Genomic DNA, 26,065 nt, shown 5'->3' on the forward strand with positions numbered 1-26,065 from the left:
GTAATGCCCAGGTGATTCCCTAAAGCCAGGCGCAGGAAAAAAACACACAATTCTGGCTGCAGTCTGCCGTTTTTACCGGCACGGCTACCGCTGGAGTTGTAATAAGGCCCTTAGTTTTAGAATGTAAGGGTCAGGTTAGGATTTCGGACATAGGACAGAGAACTTATTTGCTTTTGAACATTCTGACTTAGACATCCTTTAGTTTTGTTGAGGCAGGGAAACCCCTCATAGTTATAGGGTGAGATAGGTTTTTCTCCAACCCTCTGTTTTGCTAATAAAAGTTCATAGTAATCAACACAATGCCCTTATGATTCCTTACATAATCTCATTAGCTAAGAGGCAAACATCCTAAAATGAGGTGAATAGGCTGTACAATGTGATTCATTTTTTTTAGTTTTAACTACTGTTAAGTGATTACTGAGGATCCCTAGCCTGACTATTGGTAATATTCAAAGCAGTTGAATTTATTAAATATACCAATACTATTGTCTGAGTTAATGAAATGATAACTGTTGATCCCAATTAATAAAAAAGGTAACATTGCATCTCTGTCCTCATATCAACCATTTTCCATATTAGATAGTACCTTTAAAACCTTTGCCAGAACCTTCTTGTTCCATATCACCGATTGGGTTAGTTCCCATAATATACTAGTCGACTCCCAATTGGAATTTTGGGCAGGCCTAGGTAATGCAAATCATGCAACACCATTTTTTTTGTATTGGACCTGTAATGGTGCTAAAATCAAAAGCCAATCTGTCCTAATCTGGCTGGGGTATGTTTTTTCCAGTAAATCCAGTAAAGTAATAAAGACCAGACTGATACAAAAAGCAAACGTTGCTCTAAATCAAATAAAAGGCATTGAAAGAACATATGGCAAATTTACTCTCGACCCTTGCATCTTGTTTTATAGGCTTAAGGTGTTGCCAAGATTGTCCTATGGGTGTGAATTATTGTCTAAAAACAGGTGGTCCTTTTTACGCCAACTGGAATCTATGATCTGGCGAAAAGTTATATACTATGTTCCAAATTGTATTTCTTTAGAGCTAATAAGATACGAACTTGGTCTACAATCACTCAATAGTATCATGTTTAATAGAAAATTGGCTCTATTAAGAAAATGTTTGGTTGCTGAAAATGGCACAATTTATGCTCATCTGAAACATGCGTCAAATGGAAACTTTATGCTTAATCTAAAAGAGGACTGTGAGAAGAAACTTCTTGATTTGGGTCTATCGGTAAATACACTTATTAAGTTTCCACACAAAGTGAAGGAGTTTGTTCATGCATTTGATTGGTTGGAGAACAATGTAGTTCTGTTAAACTCGAAGCTATACTCTGAAAGTGTGTCATATTGGAAATTCTGTCCTTACCTGGAAACATATCTGAAAAAATATCCTTCAAGAGAATTTCGAAACTCTTACATGCGATTCAGGTTTAACGTTCTAAGCACAAATGAGATTCTCTTTATTCGGGGGTTGAGCTCCTGTGGGACAGAAGTTTGTCGGTTCTGTAAATCAAAAGACGTAGGTGAATCCCTAAAACATTTACTACTGGAATGTCCAAATCTTCGAGAGAAGAGATTGGAAAGCTTTGCACAATTTGTTTATAATACAGCCTGGGTGGATAGAAATAAACTGTGGTGTTAAATGCTTCATGGTTCTTCTATCGCCTTGAAAATAAAAGTCAACGAATTTTTGAAAAACATTTGTATGTTGACATAAACCTTTGGTGCCTAAATGGATTATGCAGAATGTGTTATAGTTTAAAAAGGTCAATGAGCTTGTAAGATGGTTATATTTTGGATTGGAGTAGGTTATTTCTCTCACTTGTTCATATGTGTTTTTCTGTATTTTGTTTTTTAATGAAACTGAAATGTATAAGTAATGTATTGTGAAATATTTTTTTTTAATGAAATCTGTTTTCTGTACATTGTGATATCAGTGTTTAATGAAATCTGTTGTTTTCTGTTTATATTTCTCTTTGTAAAGGTTTGAATAAACCAAAACAAATAAATATTAAAAAAAAATCAGGCTTTACATTTCTATATAACCAATTCTTTGTATATTCAGGAAGAAGCAGTACTGGTTGCATTTATGGCCCTTTTGACTGCTTTTTATTCAATTAATACGGTAACACAGCAGGGTCTACCAGAGAAGTTGAGTAGGGTTTCGATGGAACCTTATAGCGACAGTAAGGCCACCGTCCGGTATGGGCAATCTGGGCTTATACTCTGTGGTTTGATGTTCATAGTGGAGTCTGGCAAGTGTGCACTTTAGCACTCCTCCAGTTCTGATTGTAGACTAATAACTTTAAGGACAGATGGATGTTCCCCGTTATGGACAAACAAAAATGTCAGTATTAGCCTACGCAGACATTGTGGTGCTGATTGCTAGAACTTTACACTCTCGTCAAATCTTAATCAATAGATATGTGGATTTCATAGCCTCCCTTGATATAAAAGTCAATGCAGCCAAGTCAGTAATGGTTAACTTTACTTTGAAAAAGAAACCAAATAGTGGAGTTATGTATCCTGCTGGACAAGGCAACAGTATTCATACCTATTTGGGGAGAGACATTTGGGCATATAAGCATTGCATGTGTGGGGCCATGAATAATGAAGCAAATTACAGGTCAGAGAAAATCAGTTTTGCATGATGACTTTGGGACAGGGACTATGCATTGAACTTGGTGTTCATCCTATTTCTGTCTCTTAAAACCTGGTTATTGTCTCAATCAAATAATAAAGCTGTACTAACTAATATTAGTCTAGATCAGATCATGTTTTATCCAAGAGTGAAAAATATTCGGAGTTGTACCCACGTTATAAACTCTATCTGAGTAGTTCAAGGTTTTAATTTGTAGGGAACTTCATTTTCACTATCAAAGATTAGATAATTTAGAAACTTGGTCTTCCCACCCACGAGAAAGTAAGTAATAGAATATGCTCTGAAGAAAATTCTGCAAAGTTGTACTCTATTTCGTCCGAAGGTATCCAGCCTTACTTAAATTTACAGTATATATACAACAATGTTGGGCAGTGATTAGACTATGTTTTAATTTATTTCTGTTAAATGTATGGTCTTCCTGCTGGAGCAATTATGAGAGTGTCACAAGTTTCTCCCCTTCTCACCTGTTTCTCCTTACTTGCGACCTTCTTGGAAGTGGCTTCCTTCTTTCGTACTGTCTGAGACTTGTATAGGCCTGGGTGCGGGTCTTCGGATTCTAGCGTGAGTTCTTGGTTGCCCTTCACTAGGAAGCGTTCAGTATCCAGGACGTAGAACTAGGAGGGAGATAGAGTCCAGGCTCGGAAGGAGCCGAAGCGCCGTAAGACCGAGCACAATATTAATCAAGGAATTAACCACGGAAGGAGGAAAGGAAGGGAACGAACGGGTACCAGGAACAGGAAGGAGGAAAACAAAGGAATCAGAAAAGAGCACGGAGCAGACTCCGACAACACACATCTAACTACTCCAAGCAGTAGCGTTAAGATGCGCGGCGCCGCAGGGGCGTAGCTCTTTTCTAGGTAGTCGAACGTAACGCGCAAGGGCTGGTGTGCAGGGTTTCAAAACTGTCAGCCATGTTGGAAGGATCACGGAGTTCATACCGTGGTGCATCATGGACCATGAAGTCCAGAATGGACGAATTCTGCGGTTCATGACAGAGAGTGCAGTGAACAAAGATTGTCCTTTTTGCGCCATCCCGATCGAATCATGCCTACATTTCACTTTGATCTGCCCAAGATATGCTAATAAAAATCCTTTATACTTGTGCCCAGTTTTGAAACCTACCAACATAACATTTTGCCTGCATTCTTTTAAGTTTTTGCTACTTTGCAATGATTGTGGGGTGTTTATTGGGTTCAATGTCATATTCTCGAATATTAAAGGCTACACACAAAAAAGACCACATTTTTTTGGCTGTTTTTGGGCGGGCTGTAATATTCAAAATACATCCCTCTCCCCCTTCTCCCATCCGTCCCGTGAAATCGTGGGGTTTCACGCCAAAACACCTCTTTGAAACCACACAAACCACACCACCATGATCATAGCACGCAAACCCCATACAAATACACAAACACACACCTTTTCCTCACAACATATACACATGCATGCAAACACTTACCTGTCAGCCGTCTTCTGTCTTTCCCCTGCCCATCCTGGATCGCCTGTCAGCCCCTGAGCGCACTTGTGTGTGGCGGGGAGGGACAGTTATGATTTAGAAAGACCGCTCTGAGAACGCTCTTTCTAAATCGGTCTTTTTAATTTTCGATTAAATTAAAAAAGCTTTTTCACGCCATACCGTTATTGCAGAGCGTAATTATCTAGGAAAAGCAGACTGGGGCTGTGCTAGTATTTGTTGAAGTCTCTAATATGAATGTTATTGTTAGTTATTTTATGATGATCTTTTTAACTTAATGAATTGACGACAATTAGAATAATGTTTTAAATGACTATATGACCAACACTATAGAAATATTGTTAAGTCCTTAAATGCTGATCTCCACCCATGTCTATGCAAGCAGGACAAACATGCTAGTCCTTAGCACTTATGGAGTTAAAGGTAAGTACCTAGTTTCTTATCACATTTTCAGAGCCCCTTTAAGTTCATCATAAAATAGGAATATGGTAACACATTGGATTAGAAAATAAGCAACTATGCAAAGAAGACTTTAACTAAATAATTGATACAAAAATAAAATGCTTGCAATATAAAAAATGTTATCTGCCCATATACAGGAATTGAAATTGTGTAATATTTACAGGTTAATACAAGCCTTGATGACTGGAAGACTACCAAATGGAAAGATATCAATGTTGAACAGATGGACATTGACTCTAAGAAGTTTGCTAAAGATGTTCGAAACTTGGATAAAGAAGTTAGATCCTGGGATGCCTACACAGGGCTTGATAACGCAGTAAAGAATATGATCACATCCCTTCGGGCTGTGAGTGATTTGCAGAACCCATCTATCAGGGAGCGGCACTGGCAACAACTCATGCTGGCAACTAAGGTATTGCAACCACAAAACTGTTTGACTCCATGCCTAGATAATAAGCGTTGTTGAGTGAAAGTAGGTTTAATATTCCTGTAGCTGAAGTTTATGTATGGGAAACTGCAGGTGTATGAGATGACTTGCTGTGACTGTTATTTGGAAAATAACCAAGTCCTTCAGTGTTTGTGAAAGGATAGCAAATCAGAAATGTTTTAGTGGTAGAGCAGTAGGTAATTAAAGAGTTAGGATCTTTGAATGTGGCAAACCATTCTACTCAGTCAGGATTTGGGAGGTAGGATCAGAATGTAGGGATGAAGATCTTAGTTGTCTGTAGGGGGGAGGTGTGTTTTGAATTTAGAAGACAGAAAGGCTCAGCTTGATCCATTTAAGGAGAAGTGCACTATACAGCTTAAAGGCTTATTAAACAAGAGCCAGTGAAGTCTTATGGACTGGAGAAATATGGTGATGAGGGAGGAATCAGAAATGATCCAAGGTGCTGCTTTCTGTAGCCTTTGCGGTAGGTAGGCCGGTGGGCCCTGCTATATAAATCTATTTGATTCTAGAACCGGCCACCAAAGGAATGGTAGCAGAGCTTCAGAGCTCCCTCTGGAGAACCTTTATTGAATCTGTGTTGTTTTGTTCAAAATATCCTCTGCACAACCCCCAGCAAGTTCTTACTGTCAAATGTCCTGAGTACAATAGCAAGGCTTTCAGTGGTGGGGAACTTAAGGATAGGGATGATAAACATATGAAGATGACAACAGTAATTGTTGTTCTATGCCATTGTATCTTTCATATGTTCTCATGCTTAAAATGGTTTATTGTTTTTCAGCTCTCATATGTGCATATATCATCAAAGATGTGTACCTTCTCCTTGAAATGGCTGTGGAACGTACAACAGTTGATTCTCTGAAAGTTAAGGGCTCTTCATGAAAAGACTACAGCAAATGTGGGAGAAAAAACATATTTCCCAAGATTCCTTGTTTTGACTGTATTTACTCCCTTCATCCCCACAAAACTGAACACTTGTTTATGTTTATGTTTATATATGCTTATATCGCGCCAGTAGCCCGCAGGTATCAGGGAGCAGGGAGCGGAGAGCTCAGAAAGATCAAAACATCATTCAAACCAGACTAACGGTGCTAAGGTGGGACTAACTGACTAGACTCCGATGGAGTGATTTAATGGAACAGATGAGTTTTCAGTAGTTTCCTTAAACTTTGGTAGTTTTCCTCTAACCTGAGAGTGGCGGGTAGATTGTTCCAATGTTGTGCTGACCACACTGGAAAAGATCTACCTAGGCCTCCGGTGCAATTTGCATGAGGTACATTAAATAAGCCTAAATCGGCTGATCTTAGAAGTCTCCGGGGAATGTAGATTGAAAAGTGTTTTTTGAAATAACTCGGAGCATTACCGAATAAGCACCTGTGGACTATTGTCATAGATTTATATATGACTATATCTTCAATTTTAAGCCAATGTAGGGATTTTCTTCCTGTCATTATGAGTTCTCTGTTTTTAATTCCTTTTGCTATGCAAACTGCGTCATTTTCCATTACTTGGCACCTCTCTATTTCTCTCTTGGTGGCTCCAAGCAAAAGGGCATTGCCATGGTCTAGTTGTGACAGTATAATCGCTCTGGCGTTGGTAGCCGTATTTTCCTCATTTATGAATGGTCTAATAGCCCTCAGTAGGCATAGATGGTATGCATTATTTTTGTGCAGGTAATTAACCTGAACCTCTGACCCAACAGAGGCTTCGACCATCATCCCAAGTGTTTTAGCTTGAGTCATTAATGGGATATTCGCCTCTTTAAGACAAAAAGTTTTAAATTCCTCACCAAGTTTAGATCTGGCCTGTCGTGTTCCCGAAAATCATAAGTTTGGTCTTGGTGTTGTTCAAACACATCCAGTTTTGTAGCATCCAGAGGTTTATATAATTACAGACCTCTGTTATTTTTGCACTGTCCATAGTGTGATCGCCTAGTTCAAATATTAGTTGTGTATCATCGGCGTAATTCATAAAGAACACTCAGCTATTTTCCAGTAGGTCGCAGATGCTTCTCATGTAGAGGTTAAACAATAAAGGAGATAAGCTTGCTCCCTGAGGAACTCCAAAGATAATAGGGGCTGCCTCAGAGAATTTGTCCCCCCAATGTACTCTGGCTCGCGGATCCTTCAAAAGGAAGATAACCATGCCAGTGCCACTGGGGAGCAACCAGCTATTTTATCCAGTGCTTGTTGTAATAACTGGTGGTCCACCAGGTCAAACGCTGCACTAAGGTTGAGTAACATTACAATCCCAGTTTTGCCTTTGTCTACCAATTCCAACATATGATTATGTAAATCTAACATGGCAGTTTCGGTACTATGGGCCGCTCGAAAGCCTGATTGCTGTTCATGTAGCGTTCATAGAAGTTCCACATTCTTTTGACGTTGGTTAGTTGCTATTTTATCAAGAATCTTCAAAATTAAGTTAGATTTCATGATAGGTCGTTAGTTGTTTGGATCTTTTGGATCCAGGCCAGCTTTTTTAACCCTTGGTGTTATCATCACATCTTTAATCTCCTTGGTACTGTACCCTCGCTGAACGATGCATTCATTATCCTGGTTAGAACTGGAGAAAATAGTTCTTTGTTATCTAAAATGATTTTCGTTGGCAGGATATTCTCTGCACACGATGTGGGTTTCATTTTAGCTAGTACTGTGCATAGTTCTTCTTCTGAAATAGGAGCGAAGCTGCAGCTGTCTCTTTCTTCCAGTTTGGGAGTGTCCGCTAAGTGTAATGTCGTTTCTGCAGCTTCTCTGGCTAAAATAATGTTATTTCTAGCTTTCTGGATCTTGGATGCAAATGCCTTTTGTATAACCTCACAATCTTCCTTAGTGGGAGTGAAAGGAGATGTGAGCGTCTTTGGTTTTTCTATGCCATTAAGTAGCTCAAAAATGTTTCTGGTGGCATTTGGAGCTGCTGCTATTTCTGCAAAGGCTTTTTGAAAAGGACTCTGCTGGTAGGCTCAGGAGACTTCTAATGTTGCTGAAGGAAAATAGAGGGGCATCTTCATGAGCTCAGTGTGCTAGAATGGCCCCTGCATCCTTGCATTCCAGTACTCCAGAAAAACATGCTCCTTTGAAAAGGAGAGTTTCTTCTGTGGGGAGAGTGGCACCTGCACCCACAAAGTTGAACGCCTCCAAGGAACACCCTTTTATTGCACCAAGTGTGGTATGCAGAGGTAAGAAATGCCATAAAAGTGAATCCAGCTCTCATTCAGATTTCTCCTACTCGACAGAGCTATCTACAAGACCTTCAGCCACACAGGGCCCTGCAGAATTGTTGGCAAGATCCTCACATGATAAGTTGGAAAAAACGTTTGTAGATGAGCACAGGGGCCTCAACTTTGTTGACGGTAAAAATGTTGTCAACGGAGCAATCTGTATACACGTCAAATGTGAAAGCCACGTCATCAACTGTTTGATCGTGAACAGAGAAGAATGCCTCGTTATGCTCGTCTATGGACTTGTCAATGGAGAAGCATATAGCCCCGAAGATGGGAATTTTTTTTTTTAACCCTGTTGATCGGTTTACACATTATTACACTGTTGTCCACCAAGGAGGCTTGATTATACAAGAGGCTTCTGAAGACAAACAGGTTCTTTCAGAGCCTTCACCCCCTCATGACACTGAGGGAACATGCATTCAAGCTTGCCACTTCCTAATCAGGACACCAATTTTTGCTTGCAGTTAAATGAAATGCTGTCATTACAGAAAGAATGTTTGGAATTCAATAGACACCAGGAGGTGCATTATGAAAAAAGGACCTCGCCTGCAGCCCAGAGAGGACATCAGAGCCAACGTCTGGGAATGCTGTGCTCCCACGATGCCAACACCACCAAAACAGGTAGCTCTGCCTGTCTCTGTCTGGTTGCATTTTACTGAGGAACAACAGGTGGATACTGACACTTGGGAGGAACATGTATGGGACCCATACAATGACTTCTCTGATGAGGATCAACCAGTGGAGGATGAGCACGAGGATGTGGCATAATATGATGCATAGGAAGACACTGACCTCTCTAAGCAAGGGAAGCACGATTCTCCTGGCAGAGTATCTGATGATGTCCATTGATTGTCTTCTGAGGAAAAGAAACCTGTGCTCTAAAACTATAGGGATAAGGGGAGATGAACATTCTGATTTTTGCTACGATGTGTTAAAAAGGTGATGCAATCCCCAAAGCACCACTGTCTGTGCTGGCAATTATCGCCTGTCCTGAAAAGGAATACAAGGTTCTAGATACTGCACCATCTGCAAGCGTATCCGGAACCAGATTCTGCTACACATGCTCCAGAACTGGGCAACTCAGATTATAACACCACCACACAAGGAGAGCTGGACATTTGAGGTAGTTGGCCCCAAGGTGCCAGTATCCTGCTCAGTGACTGTCAGAACAGCCAATATGCTTGCTATGTTGGCTCCATATGACTAAGAACTCTGGTAGCAAATAAATAAGTACTGTTAGGCAGGCATGGATCAAGAGATAGACACAGACACTAGGAATCAAGTTTGCAAAACTGATTAACTTGAAAAGGTGTTGGAGACTTCCTAACTAATGATGTCAAGCCCGTGTATGCTCACACCACACAAATTACAGCCCGCTAGGCTAAAAGCCCAAGACACGCTTGCAAGGGTGTAAAGTATTTATTTCTACAAACTAGAGATGCATCAGCAAATAACTCTGCTTGTTGCTGAACGTTCTCAGTTCTGTAGGCATGTGAGGTACATTATAAGCACGAATAACGTCACTAATGATGCATTGATAAATAGTACAATTAGACAATAATGACTCAAGGAGTCCTGTAGGTGCAGGGCCTCCTCCATATGGGATGCCAGGCCATTGGTCCATCTTCATCTGTTCATCTCCACTCACGTGGGTGCTGCTGGGCTTGTCATCTACGGTGAGCTGACTTAACGATTAATTAGCTACTCTGACAAACAATGTTATTTTATTGTGGTAACAATGCACCTGGCAGATACAGAAATGGGCTTGGGGGAGAGCCAATGTCACACTAACTCACACTCACTTCACTTGCTCCCAGACAGATCAGCAAATCCCAAGTTCCTCCACCTTCGCTTTTTGGCTATAATTCTGATGCCACACTGCACCTCACTGCACAAATCATGTGACCCATTTCTGAAGGCGCATCTCCTTGCCTTTGTATCTTAGTGATCAATCGAGGGGTGTAAATGTTTGTGGTTGGTGGTCTGGATTTGGATGGGACTGTGCCATGGAGGGTCATGGGATGAAAGCATGGCAAAGCTGTATTTCTCATTTCTCCAGCATTGGATCTTTCATGGATTCACATGCTTGGGATATTCCCTGTCGACAGACTGGGAACTCTTGGTAAACTTATATAGCCTTTTCCTAAGGAAAACTTTCGACACTTTAGTGTCCTATCTACGTCGTTATGGGCCGTGCACGCACGCCCTACCAAGACATAGCGGTATAAATGCCCCGCCCCCGCAGCTCCTTCCAGATTTCGACCGTCTCCAAAGTGGGAACACCTTGTGTTTTTCTACTTGGTTAGGTTACACTCTTCTCCTGATGTCAGGGAAAGCATTTTTCCGCCCGTGCGCTACGTGCGGCCTAAAGAAGGTCTACGAGGGGGATGCGCATATGGACTGCATTTACTGTCTGCACCCTCACCACTCAGCCGACGACTGCGACATTTGTAAGGGCTTCTCCCAGAAAACCCTTAAGGATCAGAGTCGCAGACTGGTCGCATGGTTGAACGATGGGGCGGGGCATACCCGCCTTCAGAGGCGGGCTCAACACGCAGCGTGGCCTCGGCATTGAAATCTTCAGGAGCCCTGCGCTGCTCATTGTCATCGGAACCCCCGGTGAAGAAGCCCAGACCGGTGGTCAAGGAGTCGTCGGAAGGCCGCTCCAAGAACTCGGCATCAAAAGGTGCCTCTTCGTCCTCATCTTTGACTAGAAAAGATAAAGACAGATCCAAATCCTCCTCAGACGATGGTCATGGATCGACCTCGAGTCGAGAAAAGGAAAAAAGCAGGTCGAGTTCAGAGAAGGCGGGAGCAACGCATAAACCTGCACGACCACCACCGTCGTCGAAGGGTGGCCGGTTGTCGACGACTTCCCTGCCATTGACGCAGTTAACATCTACCGCACCTGCATTGCAGACATCGACGACGACGCCGACAGGAACAACTATGGCTTCGTCGACGGATGTCCCTCAGAGGGCCTGGTGCCCAGAGGTCTACGACCCAGTTTTACCGGACACACTCCTACAGCAAGAGGCCTTGTCGGTGTATTGACGGCGAAAGGGTAGCTGCCCCGGCAGACCTGGGGTTGCAACGTACCAGGCCGGTCTCCGAAAGCGGTTACGGGTTCTACCTCCCTGCTGGATCCACAATCGATTCTGTCGTTGGAAGTCTTATCCACGCTGCAATCTCTGATACGGACACTGGACGATAGACTGCCTCGAGCGGCCCCGGCCGGATTCGTCGTCGACGACCCGGGCCCGTCTCGCCGTCCTCCACCTGCAACCCCCGCCGCAGGTCCTCCAGAAGCAAGCCCCTCAGTTCCACGCCGCGAGGAAGGGGAGCTGTTGGCTTTGGAATCAGGCAGCAGGGCGTCTTCAATAGTCTCACTTTCCCCCTCCAGGGATCCAACCTGGGAGTCCGACATAGAGTTGGAAACGCAGAGGAGCCCGGCCCAGCCGTCTCCTCCAGACGATATTGGGTCGTTCCATAGCATGATGGCTAAAGCCTGCAAGGAATTTGGACTGGCACAAGAAGAGGAAAAGAAAGATTGCTTTCTTTTCGACCACATAGGTCAAAGGAGAAGATCAGTGTTTTCAGTGCCCATCCTAGAGCATGTGTCGAAGGAAGGCCTGCAAACTATGCGTCACCCTTTCTCAGAGCCAGCGGTTAAAGGTCGTCTGGAAAAGAAGTTCAAGGCCGCGGACTCTCCTCCCAAGTGCCTTTCCTCACAACCGACACCTGACTCTGTGGTATCGGCGGCGGCGACGAGAAAGGCGAGGGCTCAACACAAGTGTACGACCCCGCCGGAAATTGATGCTAGACGACAAGATGCGTTCGGCAAGAAGGTCCTGACGGTAGGTGCCACCACGGTTAAGGCGGCCAATTCTCTTGCCATAGTCGCTAGATACAACAGGGAAATGTGGCACCGGCTGGCACCCATACTCGAACATCTTCCAGATGAACATCGAAAAGCGGCTATGCTACTAGTCAGAGAAGGTGAGGAAGCTTCAAATCATGCAATTAAATTCGCAGTAGATCTTGCAGAGTCGGGTTTCCAGCAAGTGAACAACGGTGTGGTCCTCTGACGGCAGGCGTGGCTGAAATGCACCAACTTCCGTCCAGAGGTGCAGTACAAGGTACTGGATATGCCTTTCGAAGGAGACCTCCTTTTTGGCGAGAAGGTCGACAAAGCCCTGAAGGGCATGAAGGAGGACTCGGACACTGCGTGTTCTTTGGGAGCTCTCCAGAGTGGTCGGGGTTCCCAGTTTTTTCGTCCCTTCAGAGGAGCTTCGGGGAACTCCAGGTTCTCTTCCAGGGACCGTTCCTTCGGTAGATCAACATATTCCTCTCAAGGATACAGACGAGCTTCACAGGCAGCTAGACAGCGCCAGGACTACCAAGCCCCTAAGAAAAGAGCAGGTTTCTCGTCGTCGACGAGGGATAAGTGAGATAAGAGTCAGCAATGACGGACATCGGAACGTTCTGGGGGGCAGTGTATCATATTACATCAAGGAATGGGAGCTGATAACCACAGACCAATGGGTGTTGGACACCGTAGAATACGGACATGCCCTGCAGTTCAAAAGCAACCCTCCGCATATTACACCGGTGCGGGTAGCTCATTCCCATCTGAGCGTGTTGCTGCAGGAAGTAGCACTTATGCTAAAAAAAAGGGGCTATAGAACACGTCCCGTTGTCACAAAGGGGTCAAGGGGTTTACTCCCGGTACTTTGTGGTGAAAAAGCTGAATAGATAATGGCGTCCCATCCTAGATCTGCGAGAACTGAACAAATCGTTGAAGGATATAAAGTTCAAGATGCTCACGCTCCAAGAGGTAATAAGGTCAATTCAAGAAGGAGATTTTCTAGCGTCTCTGGACCTACAGGACGCGTACTTTCACATACCGGTGTGTCCGTGACACAAGAAATACCTCAGGTTTGTGGTGGAACACAATCACTACCAGTTCACAGTTCTCCCTTTTGGACTAAAATCTTCCCCCAGAACGTTCACCAAATGCCTGGCTCCGGTGGCAGCCTGGCTGAGGAGGCAGGGCCACCATGTATACCCGTATCTCGACGACTGGTTGGTGAGGGGATCTTCCCCGTCGTCGACACACGACAGTCTACAGTTCACATTGAGCCTATTGGAACAATTGGGGTTTGCGATAAACTTCGACAAGTCCTCATTAACGCCGTCCAGAAGCTTACTGTTTCTGGGTGCCCAGTTCGACACCCAGCAGGGATTAGTCAAACCATCCCTCGACAGGATTACCAGGCTCAGTCGTTTGGCAGGCCAGCTGAAGATCAATTCCAGGTTGTCGATAAGAAAATATGCGTCAGTCCTGGGAGCTGTGGCCTCCTGCATTCATCTAGTGCCCAACTGTCGCCTTTTCATGAAACCAGTTCAGCAGTTTTTGGTGGATCGTTGGACGCAGTCTCAGAGCCTTTGGTCAGACAAGTTGACCATCGACGACGTCAAACTCATGTCAACCCTACGGTGGTGGAGGAATCGTCGGAATATTTCCAAGGGTGTGCCTCTACAGGAAACGGAATTCCAGTTCACAGTTGTAACGGACGCGTCCCTAACCGGCTGGGGAGCGCATATGGGCACGCTGCAGACACAAGGCCTCTGGTCTCAGAAAGAATCTCTCCTAAACATCAACATTCTGGAATTGAGAGCAGTCCGCTGGGCCCTGAAAGCGTTCCTGCCTCACATCAGGGGATCCACAGTGAGAGTTCTGACGGACAATATCACAACAATGTTTTATTTGCGAAAGCAAGGCGGTACGTGGTCCAGGACCCTCTCCATCGAGGCCCAGAAAGTGTGGCACTGGGCGCTGAGGCACGATGTATCCATCATAGCCCAACATCTGCCAGGAGTGAAAAACGAGCAGGCGGACTCGCTCAGCAGAAAGATGGACCAGATTCACGAGTGGGAGATAAACGACAATCATTTGGCGAAGGTCTTCCAGAAATGGGGGCAACCGACGCTGGACCTCTTTGCCACGAAGGCAAAGAAGAAGTGCAAAATTACGCCAGCAGATGGACACAGGAAGATTCAGTGGGAGAAGCTTTTTCCTTCCCGTGGACAGACAAGTTCCTCTATGCCTTCTCTCTGTTTCCCCTGATACGGAGGACTCTGCAGTGGATACGCAGGTACAGGTGCCGAGTCATCCTGTTAGCGCTGTAGTGGCCGAGACAAGCATGGTTTTCCGACCTCCTTCATCTGTCAGCGGACCACCTGATAAAGTTCCCGAAAGAGCCCAACCTCTTGTCCCAGAACGAAGGAACGGTGTGGCATCACGACCCGAACAGTCTCAACCTCACAGCTTGGCTCCTGACTTTTCGGAGTTTGGGGCCTTGACCATTCCATCGGACTGTTGGAAAATATTACAGGCCCGCTCGGGCCCCGTCCACCAACAAGTCTTACAGGAGTAAGTGGAAAAGATTCTGTGTGTGGTGCCAAGGGCAGGCGGAATTGGAGCCTCTGAGAGTTACTCCGGAACAGATCCTCCCGTATCTGTTACATTTGGCGAGGAGTGGCTTGTCTTTTTCATCTCTAAAGGTTCATCTGGCGGCCATCTCTAGGTTCACAAGAAGGAGGAACTCTACGCCTTTGTATAGTGACAGATTAGTTAAACATTTCATGAGAGGTTTGTTTCGGACGTTTCCCCCAGTTAAGCGTTTTCCACCGACGTGGAGCCTTAACTTGGTGCTTGCAGGTTTGATGAAATCACCTTTTGAGCCAATGGCTATGGCACCCATGAAGTTGCTATCTTGGAAAGTGGCTTTTCTAATAGCCATAACGTCTGCTAGACGAATCTCAAGTTACAAGCATTGGTCATAGACCCTCTGTATCACAGATTCTTCAAGGACAAGGTGATCTTGTCGACAAGTCCTCGTTTTATCCCGAAAGTTCCTACGATTTTTCATAAACACTCTACCATGGTCCTACCCACCTTCTTTGCAACGCCATCATCAGCAGCGGAAAAGGTTCTGCATACCCTCGATGTCAAGAGAGCTCTAAAATTTTACCTGCATCGTACCCAGCAACTTCGATCGACACAGCAGCTCTTTGTTGCGTATGGCTCTTCAGCAAAGGAGAAAGCTATTTCGAAACAAGGTCTGGCTCGATGGGTCTCGTCGACGATTGCTTTCTGTCACTCGAAAGCGGGAAAGCCGCTGCAAGGATGTCCGAGAGCCCATTCGACCACAGCGACCTCGTCGTCGACGGCATTATGGGCGGGGATCCCGCTGGCAGACATTTGCAGAGCAGCAGCATGGTCAGTGCCCCATACATTCACCCGCCACTACTGCTTAGAACGACAGCATGCGGACGAGGTTCAAATGGGCCGGGCAGTCTTGCGGCATCTCTTTCAATAAGGTAAGTCCTTTCTCTTCGAGAGGGTTCTATGCTGATTGGATATGATTTTATACCATGCTGATATGAGTATATATATATATTTCTGAGGCTTGTGGAATCTGCTTAGATCACATGCTGTGCATAGGCCGACATCTAGTGGAAGCTGCGGAGTATTACAGTTTGTTTTTCGAAAGTCGAAAATGGGCGTCGACACAGGCGTGCCAGTAATACTATCCCTAGTGTGACGTCCACTGTACCCAAGATCCCTCACGCGTGTAGGATCCTCAGATTGTTTTTTTCCGCCATACTGGTCGGAAGCATCTTGCGGAGTTCCCTGGCCTTAGCCATACTTTTGCTGTTATTATAATTATACTTCTTATTCATTCCCTTCCCCACCCCAACGTCGACCCTCATCCTCGACGACGGCTGGAGAAGTCATCGACCGTCGGCTGCTGCACGACGGATCTGGGCCTCGGAAGGCCGCTGGCCTCGGCCCGGGCCTAGTAGGCCGCTGGCCTCCGCCCTTACAAGTAGGGAGAGTGGGGGGTGGTACATACTCTTCACTCTTGATATATATATTTACATTTATATATTCCTACACTTAGCAGCCCGCTGCCTTAAGGTGCGTATGGAGGGTACCCCTTTTCAATTCTGCCCCAAGTGCAATCGCAAATACCCTTGGGTCGACAGGCACGCCACGTGCAATCTCTGCTTGCCGAGGGATCACCCCGAAGCGAACTGCAGAGCGTGTAGTAGGTTTAAACCTAAGACACTTAAGGACCGTTCGACAAAGCGTTGGGCCCACCACGCCAGGCAGGAGGCCATGGCAGCGGAGGGCGCCTTCAGCGATGGCAGCGACGCCGTACTTTCGGACGGCGAGGGCATTATGGCGTCGAAAGACAGCCGACGAGCGCAGGTCCCCGACCTCGGAAGGTCGTCCGGCAGGGCGGCTATGGGGAAGACCCCCGGCGACGCAAGCGCTACACACTTAGCATACACTAAACACACTAAGACCAACCGGACCTCGACGACGTCGACTTCCCGGAAAGAGGCACAAAAAGAACGGTCCGACTCGGTGTCCTCTGGGCGCTCTCGATCGAGATCACCTCACGACGCAAGGCAATCATCCACTCTTGCCAAGAGTGCCTCGCTACACACATTAATGGAAGTTCGATCGTCGGGAGACGAAGACGACTTCCACCCCCAGGCCGCGCTCCAAGATACCGAGACCGCGGTTAACACCAGTGAGGCCCCACGCCCAGATACCTCTCCAGACCCTCGGCGCCAGGCGTCGAAAGTCTCTGGGACAGGGAAAACATTTTTCCACGCACGGGGAGGGGGGGAAACAGCGGAAAGCACAGCCTTCCACCCCTGTAAAGCCATCCTCTCACCCTAGGCAGACAAGTAAACTCAAGTCTACCCTTGAAAAATCCCATAACTATCCCGCTAAGTAAAAAGCCCCGGGTCGAAAGCCCTGAACCCTTCAAGGTTCAGCCTTACTCCACTCCATATTCTACTCCACTCCCCAGTTACCAGGGACAAGTTTTCCCTGAAGAGGACCAGGAGTTAGAAATTATGGAAGAACAAACCGGGACAGATTACTATGCAGAAGATGAGGACCTGGAGGAGGAAGAAGATGAGCAGGAAATGTACAGAGTAGATTCCCCAGTACAAAGCGAAGCCCCAGTTACTGACTCTCCAGTTGATAACCAGCCCCTCCTTAACGAGGTTCTCGCTCGAGCAGCGGAACACTTCCACATCGACACCCACGGTGTACAGGAGGAAAGGGACTTCGCGGAGGAGTTTGTAGGAGAGAGAAGACCGGTCGCTCAGACCATCCCTATCCTCAAATCCATCCAACGAAGAATAGATCCTTCCCTGGTGAATCCTAACCTCACCAGAGCGGTCAACCCCAGAATTGAAAAGATTTTCCGGGCAGCCCAGTCTGACCCTCTGTATATAAGGGGACATCTTAAACCAGATTCCCTAGTGGTGACCAACACTAGAAAAAGGGCTGGCACGCCCTTATCTTCATCAGAAGCTCCTCCCGACAAGGAGAGCAAAAAACTTTACGGGTTTGGCAGGAAGGTAGCCTCAACGTCCGCCTACCAAGCAAGGATTGCGAATTCCACCACCCTGTTGGCTAGTTACAATTGCCATCAATGGGAAGAAGTCGCGGCGCTCATTGCCTCTGCTCCAGAACCGTTAAAGGGCCAGCTGGCTCGGATCTCGGCAGAGGGGAGAGCCGTGTCTGGTTGCATTTTAAAAGCAACTTTCGACGCCGCTGACAACGCAGGAAGATTGATAGCAGAAGGTACTGTTATCAAGAGACATGCGTGGTTACGGCAGTCGGGATTCAAGACAGAGACCCAGGCTTCTTTAATAGACAAGCCAGTGGAACCCGACCTATTGTTTGGGAAAGCGGTCGAAGACGCACTTAAAAATGCCAAAGATGAATATGAGACTCTCAAATCCCTTGGCCAGCTTACCAACAAACCCCCTAACCAGAGGGGGAACAATAATTTTCGTCGCCCACGCGGCCAAAATTCACAAAGAGGCAACTATGCCCAGGGACAGGGTACACAATGGAATAACAACCAGCAGTCTACCCAGAGTTACGGCAGGGGGAACAAGAGAGGTCGTGGAAGAGGCAGAGGCAGCCCCAACAAGGGAGGTGGCACGCCTCCACCAAAACAGTGACGCTCAGTACAGGGTCCCTTGCCACGCAACCCCAGTAGGGGGACGCATTTCCACCTTCACCCAGGCTTAGGAAGGGATCACCTCAGACAGATGGGTGCTGTCAACAGTATCCGTAGGATATTGTATAGAACTACTGCAGCGTCCCCGGAATCATCCTCCACGACAAAAGGTGCACTCCCTAGAGCATCAAAGGATCCTTCTCGAGGAGATCGCCATTCTGCTAGAAAAGGACGCGATAGAACTCGTCCCAGGACACCAGGTAAACAAGGGTATCTATTCAACTTACTTCCTTGTGCCAAAGAAAGATTTAACAATGCGCCCAGTATTGGACTTACGGCCTGCCAACAAGTATGTCAAGCCCCAAAAATTCCGTATGACCACGCTACAAGAGGTAATCCCCCTCCTAAGAAGGGGGGATTACATGGCAACCTTGGATATGAAAGATGCTTATTTTCATATTTCCATGCTCCCAGCGCACAGGAAGTACTTGCGCTTCAAGGTACACAGTCGCCACTACCAATTCAAGGTACTGCCCTTCGGGATAGCTTCAGCACCAAGGGTTTTCACCAAGGTACTGGCGGTGGCGGCTGCACACCTACGCAGGGAAGCAATCCCGGTGTACCCTTATCTGGAAGACTGGCTCATAACGGGGGAAACCCCAGGAATTTGCAGGTCAAACATTCAGAGGACTATCGACCTCCTCCACGAATTAGGCTTCTCCATCAACGAGAAAAAGTCAAGTCTGGTGCCAAGCACCTCAAAACAGTTTCTAGGAGCTATCCTAGATACTCAGAAAGGATTGACCTTCCCTTCGGAAGAGAGAATTCGGAATATACTTCTGCAGATTCCGCATTATCAGTCAGGTCAACAGATAACAGTACGCAAAGCAATGCGGTTACTGGGCATGATGGCGTCATGCATTTACCTGGTCCCCCACGCGCGTCTGCGCATGCGTCCCATGCAGGAATGGTTGGCGAAACAGTGGTCTCAGGCAAGTGGTCAGTGGGACGATCTAGTGGTCGTTTCGCCAACACTAGTACAGAGCCTACTCTGGTGGTCAAGAGAGAATCTCGCAAGGGGAAAACCCCTTTACGATCCAGAAGTACAGGCAGTGGTGACTACAGACGCATGCCTGACTGGGTGGGGAGCTCACCATCTCCACCACACAGCTCAGGGTCTCTGGTCTCACTCAGTAGCCAAGAACCACATCAATCTACTAGAGCTTCTGGCAGTATTCCGAGCGCTAAGGGCGTTCGAGCCCCATCTACTGAACTTGTCGGTGCAGATCAGGACGGACAGCACGACAGCCATGTTCTATCTGAACAAGCAAGGAGGGACTCGTTCGCCAAATCTGTCCAAGCTTGCCCAGAAAATATGGATATGGGCACTCAGACGGAACATCTTCCTGTCATCGCAACATGTTCCAGGGGAGCTCAATTCCCTAGCGGATGCTCTAAGCAGAGACTCCCTCCCAGAAGAACACGAATGGGTCCTTCACAGAGAAGTAGTAGAAGATCTCTTCTCTCAGTGGGGTTTCCCCACTATAGACCTATTCGCCACAAGCGAAAACAAACAATGCCCAGGATTTGCATCCAGGTTCCCCCAACCGGACTCCCAAGGGAATGCCCTGTGGATGAACTGGTCAGGGATGTTTGCGTACGCTTTTCCACCAACTCCTCTCATCAGGAAGGTGGTGTACAAGATGAACAAGGAATCGATGACGCTCATCCTAGTTGCTCCCATGTGGGCGAGACAACCATGGTTTCCACACCTACGCAGGATGGCGGTGTGCGAACCCATCAGACTCCCAGCCTGGTACAACCTACTGTCCCAGCAGCAGGGTCAAACAGTGCATCAGGAACCCAACTCTATGAACCTAGCAGCATGGCTCCTGAAGTCATAGAGTTTGGACATCTCAAATTACCTCAGAGGTGTATGGACATTCTAAAGGAGTCCAGGAAACCAAATACAAGGCACTGTTACTTTGATAAGTGGAAAAGATTCGTTATCTGGTGCCAGATTAAACAAATCAACCCGGTTGATTGCACTCCTTCCAACGTTGTAACATACATGCTCCACCTGCTGGATGCAGGGTTGGTTTTTAACTCGCTGAAAGTACACCTGGCAGCCCTCTCGGCTTACACCACATCCCATAACAAGGTCTCGTGGTGGAAAGTACCAGTGGTTAAAGCCTTCATGGAAGGAGTAAAGAGACTTCACCCTCCTATTTCTAACCCACCGCCAGGATGGGACCTCAACGTGGTGCTAGCTAAGCTCATGGGACCCCCATTCGAACCCATGCATAAAAGTAGTCTCAAACACCTGACTTTTAAAACGGCCTTCTTAGTAGCCATTACCTCCATAAGAAGGGTCAGTGAAATTCAGGCTCTGTCAGTGCAGGATCCTTTCTTTACTATCCACAAAGACAAACTGGTTTTACGCACACACCCTAGGTTCTCACCTAAATTCATATCCAAGTTCCATGTAAACCAGTCCATCGAGCTTCCGGCTTTCTTCCAGAACCCGCAAAGCTCGGCTGAGGTGAAACTACACACTCTAGATGTGCGTAGGGCGGTCCTATACTATGTAAATAAAACCAGACCGCTAAGGAAAACAGATCAACTGTTTGTCTCCGTAGCTACAGGCAGAGAGGGGGATCGCGTCTCTAAGGGCGCTATCTCGAAGTGGATTATCAACTGTATACAGCTGTGTTACTCTCTTTCTGAAAAGACTCTGCCTTTTACGCCAAGGGCCCACTCTACTAGAGGCATTGGTGCCACTCTGGCTTTCATTGCAAATGTTCCCCTCGACACCATTTGCAAAGCGGCTACTTGGAGCTCTATTCACTCTTTTACTCAGCATTACTGCATTGACACTCATTCCAAGGCAGATACACAAGTGGGACAAGCGGTTCTAAGACACCTGTTTGCTCATGACCCTTCTCACATCCCACCTCCTTCTTCTGGTACTGCTCGCTAATCTATGCACAGCATGTGATCTAAGCAGATTCCACAAGCCTCAGAAGGGATACATTACTCACCGTAATCGTATTTCTGATGCTTGCATCTGCTTAGATTCACATGCGACCCACCCTTCCTCCCCTCCGAGAGAAGGCGCATGATTGCTTGTGGTCTTACCTTTCTGTCTATCTGCTTGGATTATCTGTACTCACGCTGCTCCTCATGCTTCCTCATGTCAGAAAAAATACAATCTGAGGATCCTACACGCGTGAGGGATCTTGGGTACAGTGGACGTCACACTAGGGATAGTATTACTGGCACGCCTGTGTCGACGCCCATTTTCGACTTTCGAAAAACAAACTGTAATACTCCGCAGCTTCCACTAGATGTCGGCCTATGCACAGCATGTGAATCTAAGCAGATACAAGCATCAGAAATACGATTACGGTGAGTAATGTATCCCATATAGATATATAGATACGTATACGCTTTTAATTTTATGCACTAACATGCGTATGTGGTGTCAATGCGTGCTTTATGTACCCTGTTTTTTAACGTACGTATATTGCAGTATGCAGTAAGGCGACAAGTGGTTGATATCGAATCTTATGTAATCATGGTTCGTTTTCTTCGGCAGAATGGGGTGATTGCTTGATTGCGGTTACACCTCCTTCATTGTTTCACGTTCACTGCTGTGCATTCTATTCTAAGCATGTGAGTCTTGGTAGGGCGTGCGTGCACGGCCCAAAATGACGTAGATAGGACACTAAAGTGTCGAAAGTTTTCCTTAGGAAAAGGCTATATAAGCTTACCGAGGGTTCCCAGTCTGTCTACGGGGAATATTCCAAGCATGTGAATCCATGAAAGATACCAATGCTGGAGAAATGGAGTTACAGGTAAGAAACTATTCCCGTAGAGATTGTTGGGATGGGAGCCTGAGGGCCTTGCTATCTGTTCCGTGGGATGGTACTGCAAAGAGGCACACTGCTCCCTTCTCGTGACCTTGCAGGGCGCATTCTTTCCAGGACGCAAGGGCCTGAACAATGTAGGAGGTAGTGGATCCGTGAAACATGGCCAGGGTGGGGGTGGTGTTGGCGCTCATGTAAGGGGTCTAATACTAACACACAAAATGCTGTTCACCGCGCTTGGGCCTAACTTCTGAGATGGCTGCTGCTTGCCAAGATGGCGTTTACACCCACATCTTACATATAGCTTCTAATGCATGCACTAAAGTGATCTTGCACCATCCTGTATGTGCACTCCCCTCTACCTGAATGTGCTCTCTTAGCATTTATTTCTCATTCAGTATCGCATCGGGCGGTGGGTAGACCCTCTCTCCTTCCCAACACTGGCCCTATTTCTAAATGGGAGTAGTCTCAACCATTAAACTAAGTAAAAAGGTAGTCAAATGTCTGTCAGTCAAAATAATAAAGATGTCTTTGTCGAACCTTTGCTTTCCTTGTCTTTCTTCTCAACAATAATGTGTATGGGATTGGATCAAAATAAAATAGTGAGTCAAAATAACATCAGGATGGCACTGGAGCTGTCCCACAGCTCCCTTCCCCAAGCTAGAGTTACTTGGGATTCAACAAAGTTCCTTGGGTTCAAATAGTTCACACAAACTTTCTTTAGGCTTCTAAGGGCTTTCTTTGTCTACAGAATTAGAAGCCCTTCTTGTCACCTTCTTCAGGAATTTCACAGTTCACAATATTTTGCTTTCACAAGACTCTCTTGCTCTGGCTTCATCAGGGGTTTTCTTCCCCTACAATTCCAACTACTAGACAGTTCAATAGTTTCTCTTCACATTAGATTCTCTTGTTAAATAATGGGGAACCCTTTCCCATACAGTTCAACAATTCTCAATTCTCAACAACTCTTTGAGAGCGCACAATTTTACTCCACCCTGTGCAAGACCACTCTGATAACTTGGCTTTCATGGTATCGTGCCCCACGGCACTCTATAGCTTTTATCACAGTTCACAAACAGGGTTGTGCCCCAGGCACTCTTTAGCTTCTTCATTTTCACAATTAGCTTTTCTTGGGGTTTCAGCTCGCTCTTCCAGTCTCACACGGTTCCCCTCTAATGCTCTCTATTTGGCTCCTACTTCAAACTTCGCACAGCTCCCCTGCACTTTCAGAGAGTGTTTTAGTTTCTACAGAGTCTTTCAATAACATGAAAACGTACCGGCAACCATTCCATTACTTTGTTTCATTCGCTTTTACAACTATCTATTGTTTTCACATTGCTGTTCGCAATGGACAATTGAAGCTTTCTATTCAGCGCGTTGTTCATCCTACGCTTGTCCTTCATTTGCAGAAAATTATCTCACTTTGAACTCACCGGTTGTGATAACTTCAGCATAGCTTTTGCCGTTATGTCGTGTCGAGGTCAGGGGCTTCTCGTGGGTCCTTCTCGGGCTCCAACTTGTTCTCCCTGTTTCTTGCAGCTACTCCTTTTATACACCTGTAGAAATTACTCTTCAACCGAGAATCCTCCTCAGCCAGACTCCAATCCCCTTTCACAACGTCAGCCTCCCTCAGTCGGGCTCAGACCAACTACTCACTGTGGACATCCCTCAGTCGGGTTCACATTTGTCACCACAATGCAGTTCATTTAACTTTTCAATTCACAGCGTCGCCATCTTGAAATATTCAGGAATCTTAATGTCTTTTTAAACAATCCTCTGGGTAACCGTCTCCACTTTACTTAGGTCTGCCTCGTATTATGCTCAGACCTTCCTTCACCTGCCTCCCAAAGCATTTGCTTGTTCACACAGAGGCTCCCGAAGGGCGGTTACGTCTCGCAGGGTCACTCTGTAGTTCTTTGGCTAGTGCAAGTTTCAGGCTATCACAATTGTCATGGCACTCCCCTCAGTAACACACTTCCTTTTCACAACGTGTCAAAGACTTTTGACTGTACAGGGGGTTTAGTTAGACCCTTGTATGACCACTTTGACTTATCACGCTGGCCTCCCCTAGGGCCTCTTGGTTTTTGTAGTTTTCCTCACTTTAACATATCCTCCTTGTTCGGGAGAGGGGCATTCGTTAGGGTCTTTCGAAAGAGCACCCACGTGGAGCCGGAGCACTCTAATCCTAATACCTCGGTTGTTCTCAAAAGACCTTTGTCTCCTTCTTTTCTTTTATGCAAATGTTGCCACTGCAACTTTGAGCTCAACACAGTCCGGGTAGCTATCAATTTCCTCCGACTCACCGGCTGTGCTGAACTCGTTGGCTTTTCTCCCGCTGGAGTCAAGGACGGTACCGCAGCGGCAAGCTCTTTCTTCGTTCTAATGGCAGTTATGTATTTTGGCCATGGAGAGCACAGGGAAAAATGCAGTTTCGTGAACAGTAAGCCTGAGGGCATATCGGGTATGGGGGTGTTCGAAAAGGGTGGATACCATGTCTCACTTTTGGGTAATCTCTCCCCATTCCCAGGATCCTCCCTCGCTAGTCCGCCTCCAAGGTCAGGATCCAAAAGCGATAGTCCTCCCCTAGCCACCTCTTTAGAGGATCCTCCGGGAGTGGGAAGGGAAAAACCCTCAGGTTTTTCACAGTACCAGCAGACCTACAGGAAGAAGTGAGTTATATTGTTAAGGAGGGAAAGTCAATCTCAGATCATTCTATCAATCCAGCAGTGGCTGTTGCAGATTTTGGTTTTCGCCAACTTGCCCACAAAGTCGTCCTATGAAGACAGGCTTGGATGAAGTGTACTTCTGCTCAGAAGTGCAAGCTCAGATTCTTAACACAACCCTCAATAGACAAGATCTCATCGGAAAACAGACAATCTATCACATGAAATGCATAAAATCAGACATTGACACAGCAAGGGCCATGCACCGCTTGTGAGACCAGGACAGGCTATCCTTTTGCTCCTCCAGGGGCAGCAGTACTACATTCATGTAAGTGTCTTCCAGGTCCTATTGTATCAGTCTCTCAATGTCATCACACACTGGCTCATACAGGTTCCAACAGAGCTCCACCAAATATTCAGACAACAAGGGCAGATGAGAAGTCAACCCCAGCCCTCTCCGTCCAAGCAAGCTTGGCTCCATCCCAATCAACTCCCCTCACAGCACTCCTGTAAGAGGTAAGATCACGGAGCAGGCAAGTCAATAGCATGCGATTACGTCTGGAAACTGGCTGCTAGACATGGTTTCAAAAGCAGTCAGTAGATGACTCCACTGCAACAGGAAGTTCAGAAGCTCCTCAGGAAAAGAGCAGATCGTCACAGAGAGCCATATTTTTACACAGGACACTTTCTGATAAAGAAAATAGATAGCGAGTGGTGCAAGCATCTCAAGTTCAATATGTCCACATTACATTATCCCATGGATAAAAAGGGTTGCAATTCTGGCCATGTTGGACCTGGAATATGCTTACTTCCACATCATGATCCACTGGATGCACAGGGGCTACCTCAGGTTCACAGTAGATTTTTACCTTCAGGCTCAGATCCTCAGCCAGTGTTCCGCAAATGCTTGCTGCCTGTTGCAGCCCCTCTGCAGAGTGGTTGTTCAACTATTCCTGTACCTCGCTGACTAGCTAATGAAGGGCCGTTCTCTAATGGAAAGCTTGTGCTGGTGTGCAGTGGACTACACAATCCCTCAGCAACCAAGGGTTTTCCCTCAACGTCTCCAATCCGCTCTCTCGCCAGGTCAAGCTAACAACTTGCTGTGGGCAGATTTCAACACTTTCGCACCTATGGTTAAATCATCAAGCGAGAGAGTCTTGTCTCTTTCAGAAGTGGTCAAACAGCTCACAACCAAAAGT

General features: G+C 46.2%; 1 protein-coding gene across 1 annotated transcript in view; it reads left to right on the forward strand.

Annotated features, from left to right (window-relative positions):
- The window catches only part of DNAH17 (dynein axonemal heavy chain 17), an 8,024,690-nt gene that overhangs the window by 3,082,845 nt on the left and 4,915,780 nt on the right, over positions 1 to 26,065 (forward strand). Inside the window, exon 25 of the mRNA XM_069655242.1 lies at positions 4,766 to 5,014. Coding sequence (XP_069511343.1) covers positions 4,766 to 5,014 — 249 coding nt within the window. The remainder of the gene's footprint in view (positions 1 to 4,765; positions 5,015 to 26,065) is intronic.

This window comes from Ambystoma mexicanum, chromosome 3q (genome assembly GCF_040938575.1).
Source record: "Ambystoma mexicanum isolate Mex_15411 chromosome 3q, UKY_AmexF1_1, whole genome shotgun sequence".
Classification (NCBI taxonomy): Eukaryota; Metazoa; Chordata; class Amphibia; order Caudata; family Ambystomatidae; genus Ambystoma; species Ambystoma mexicanum.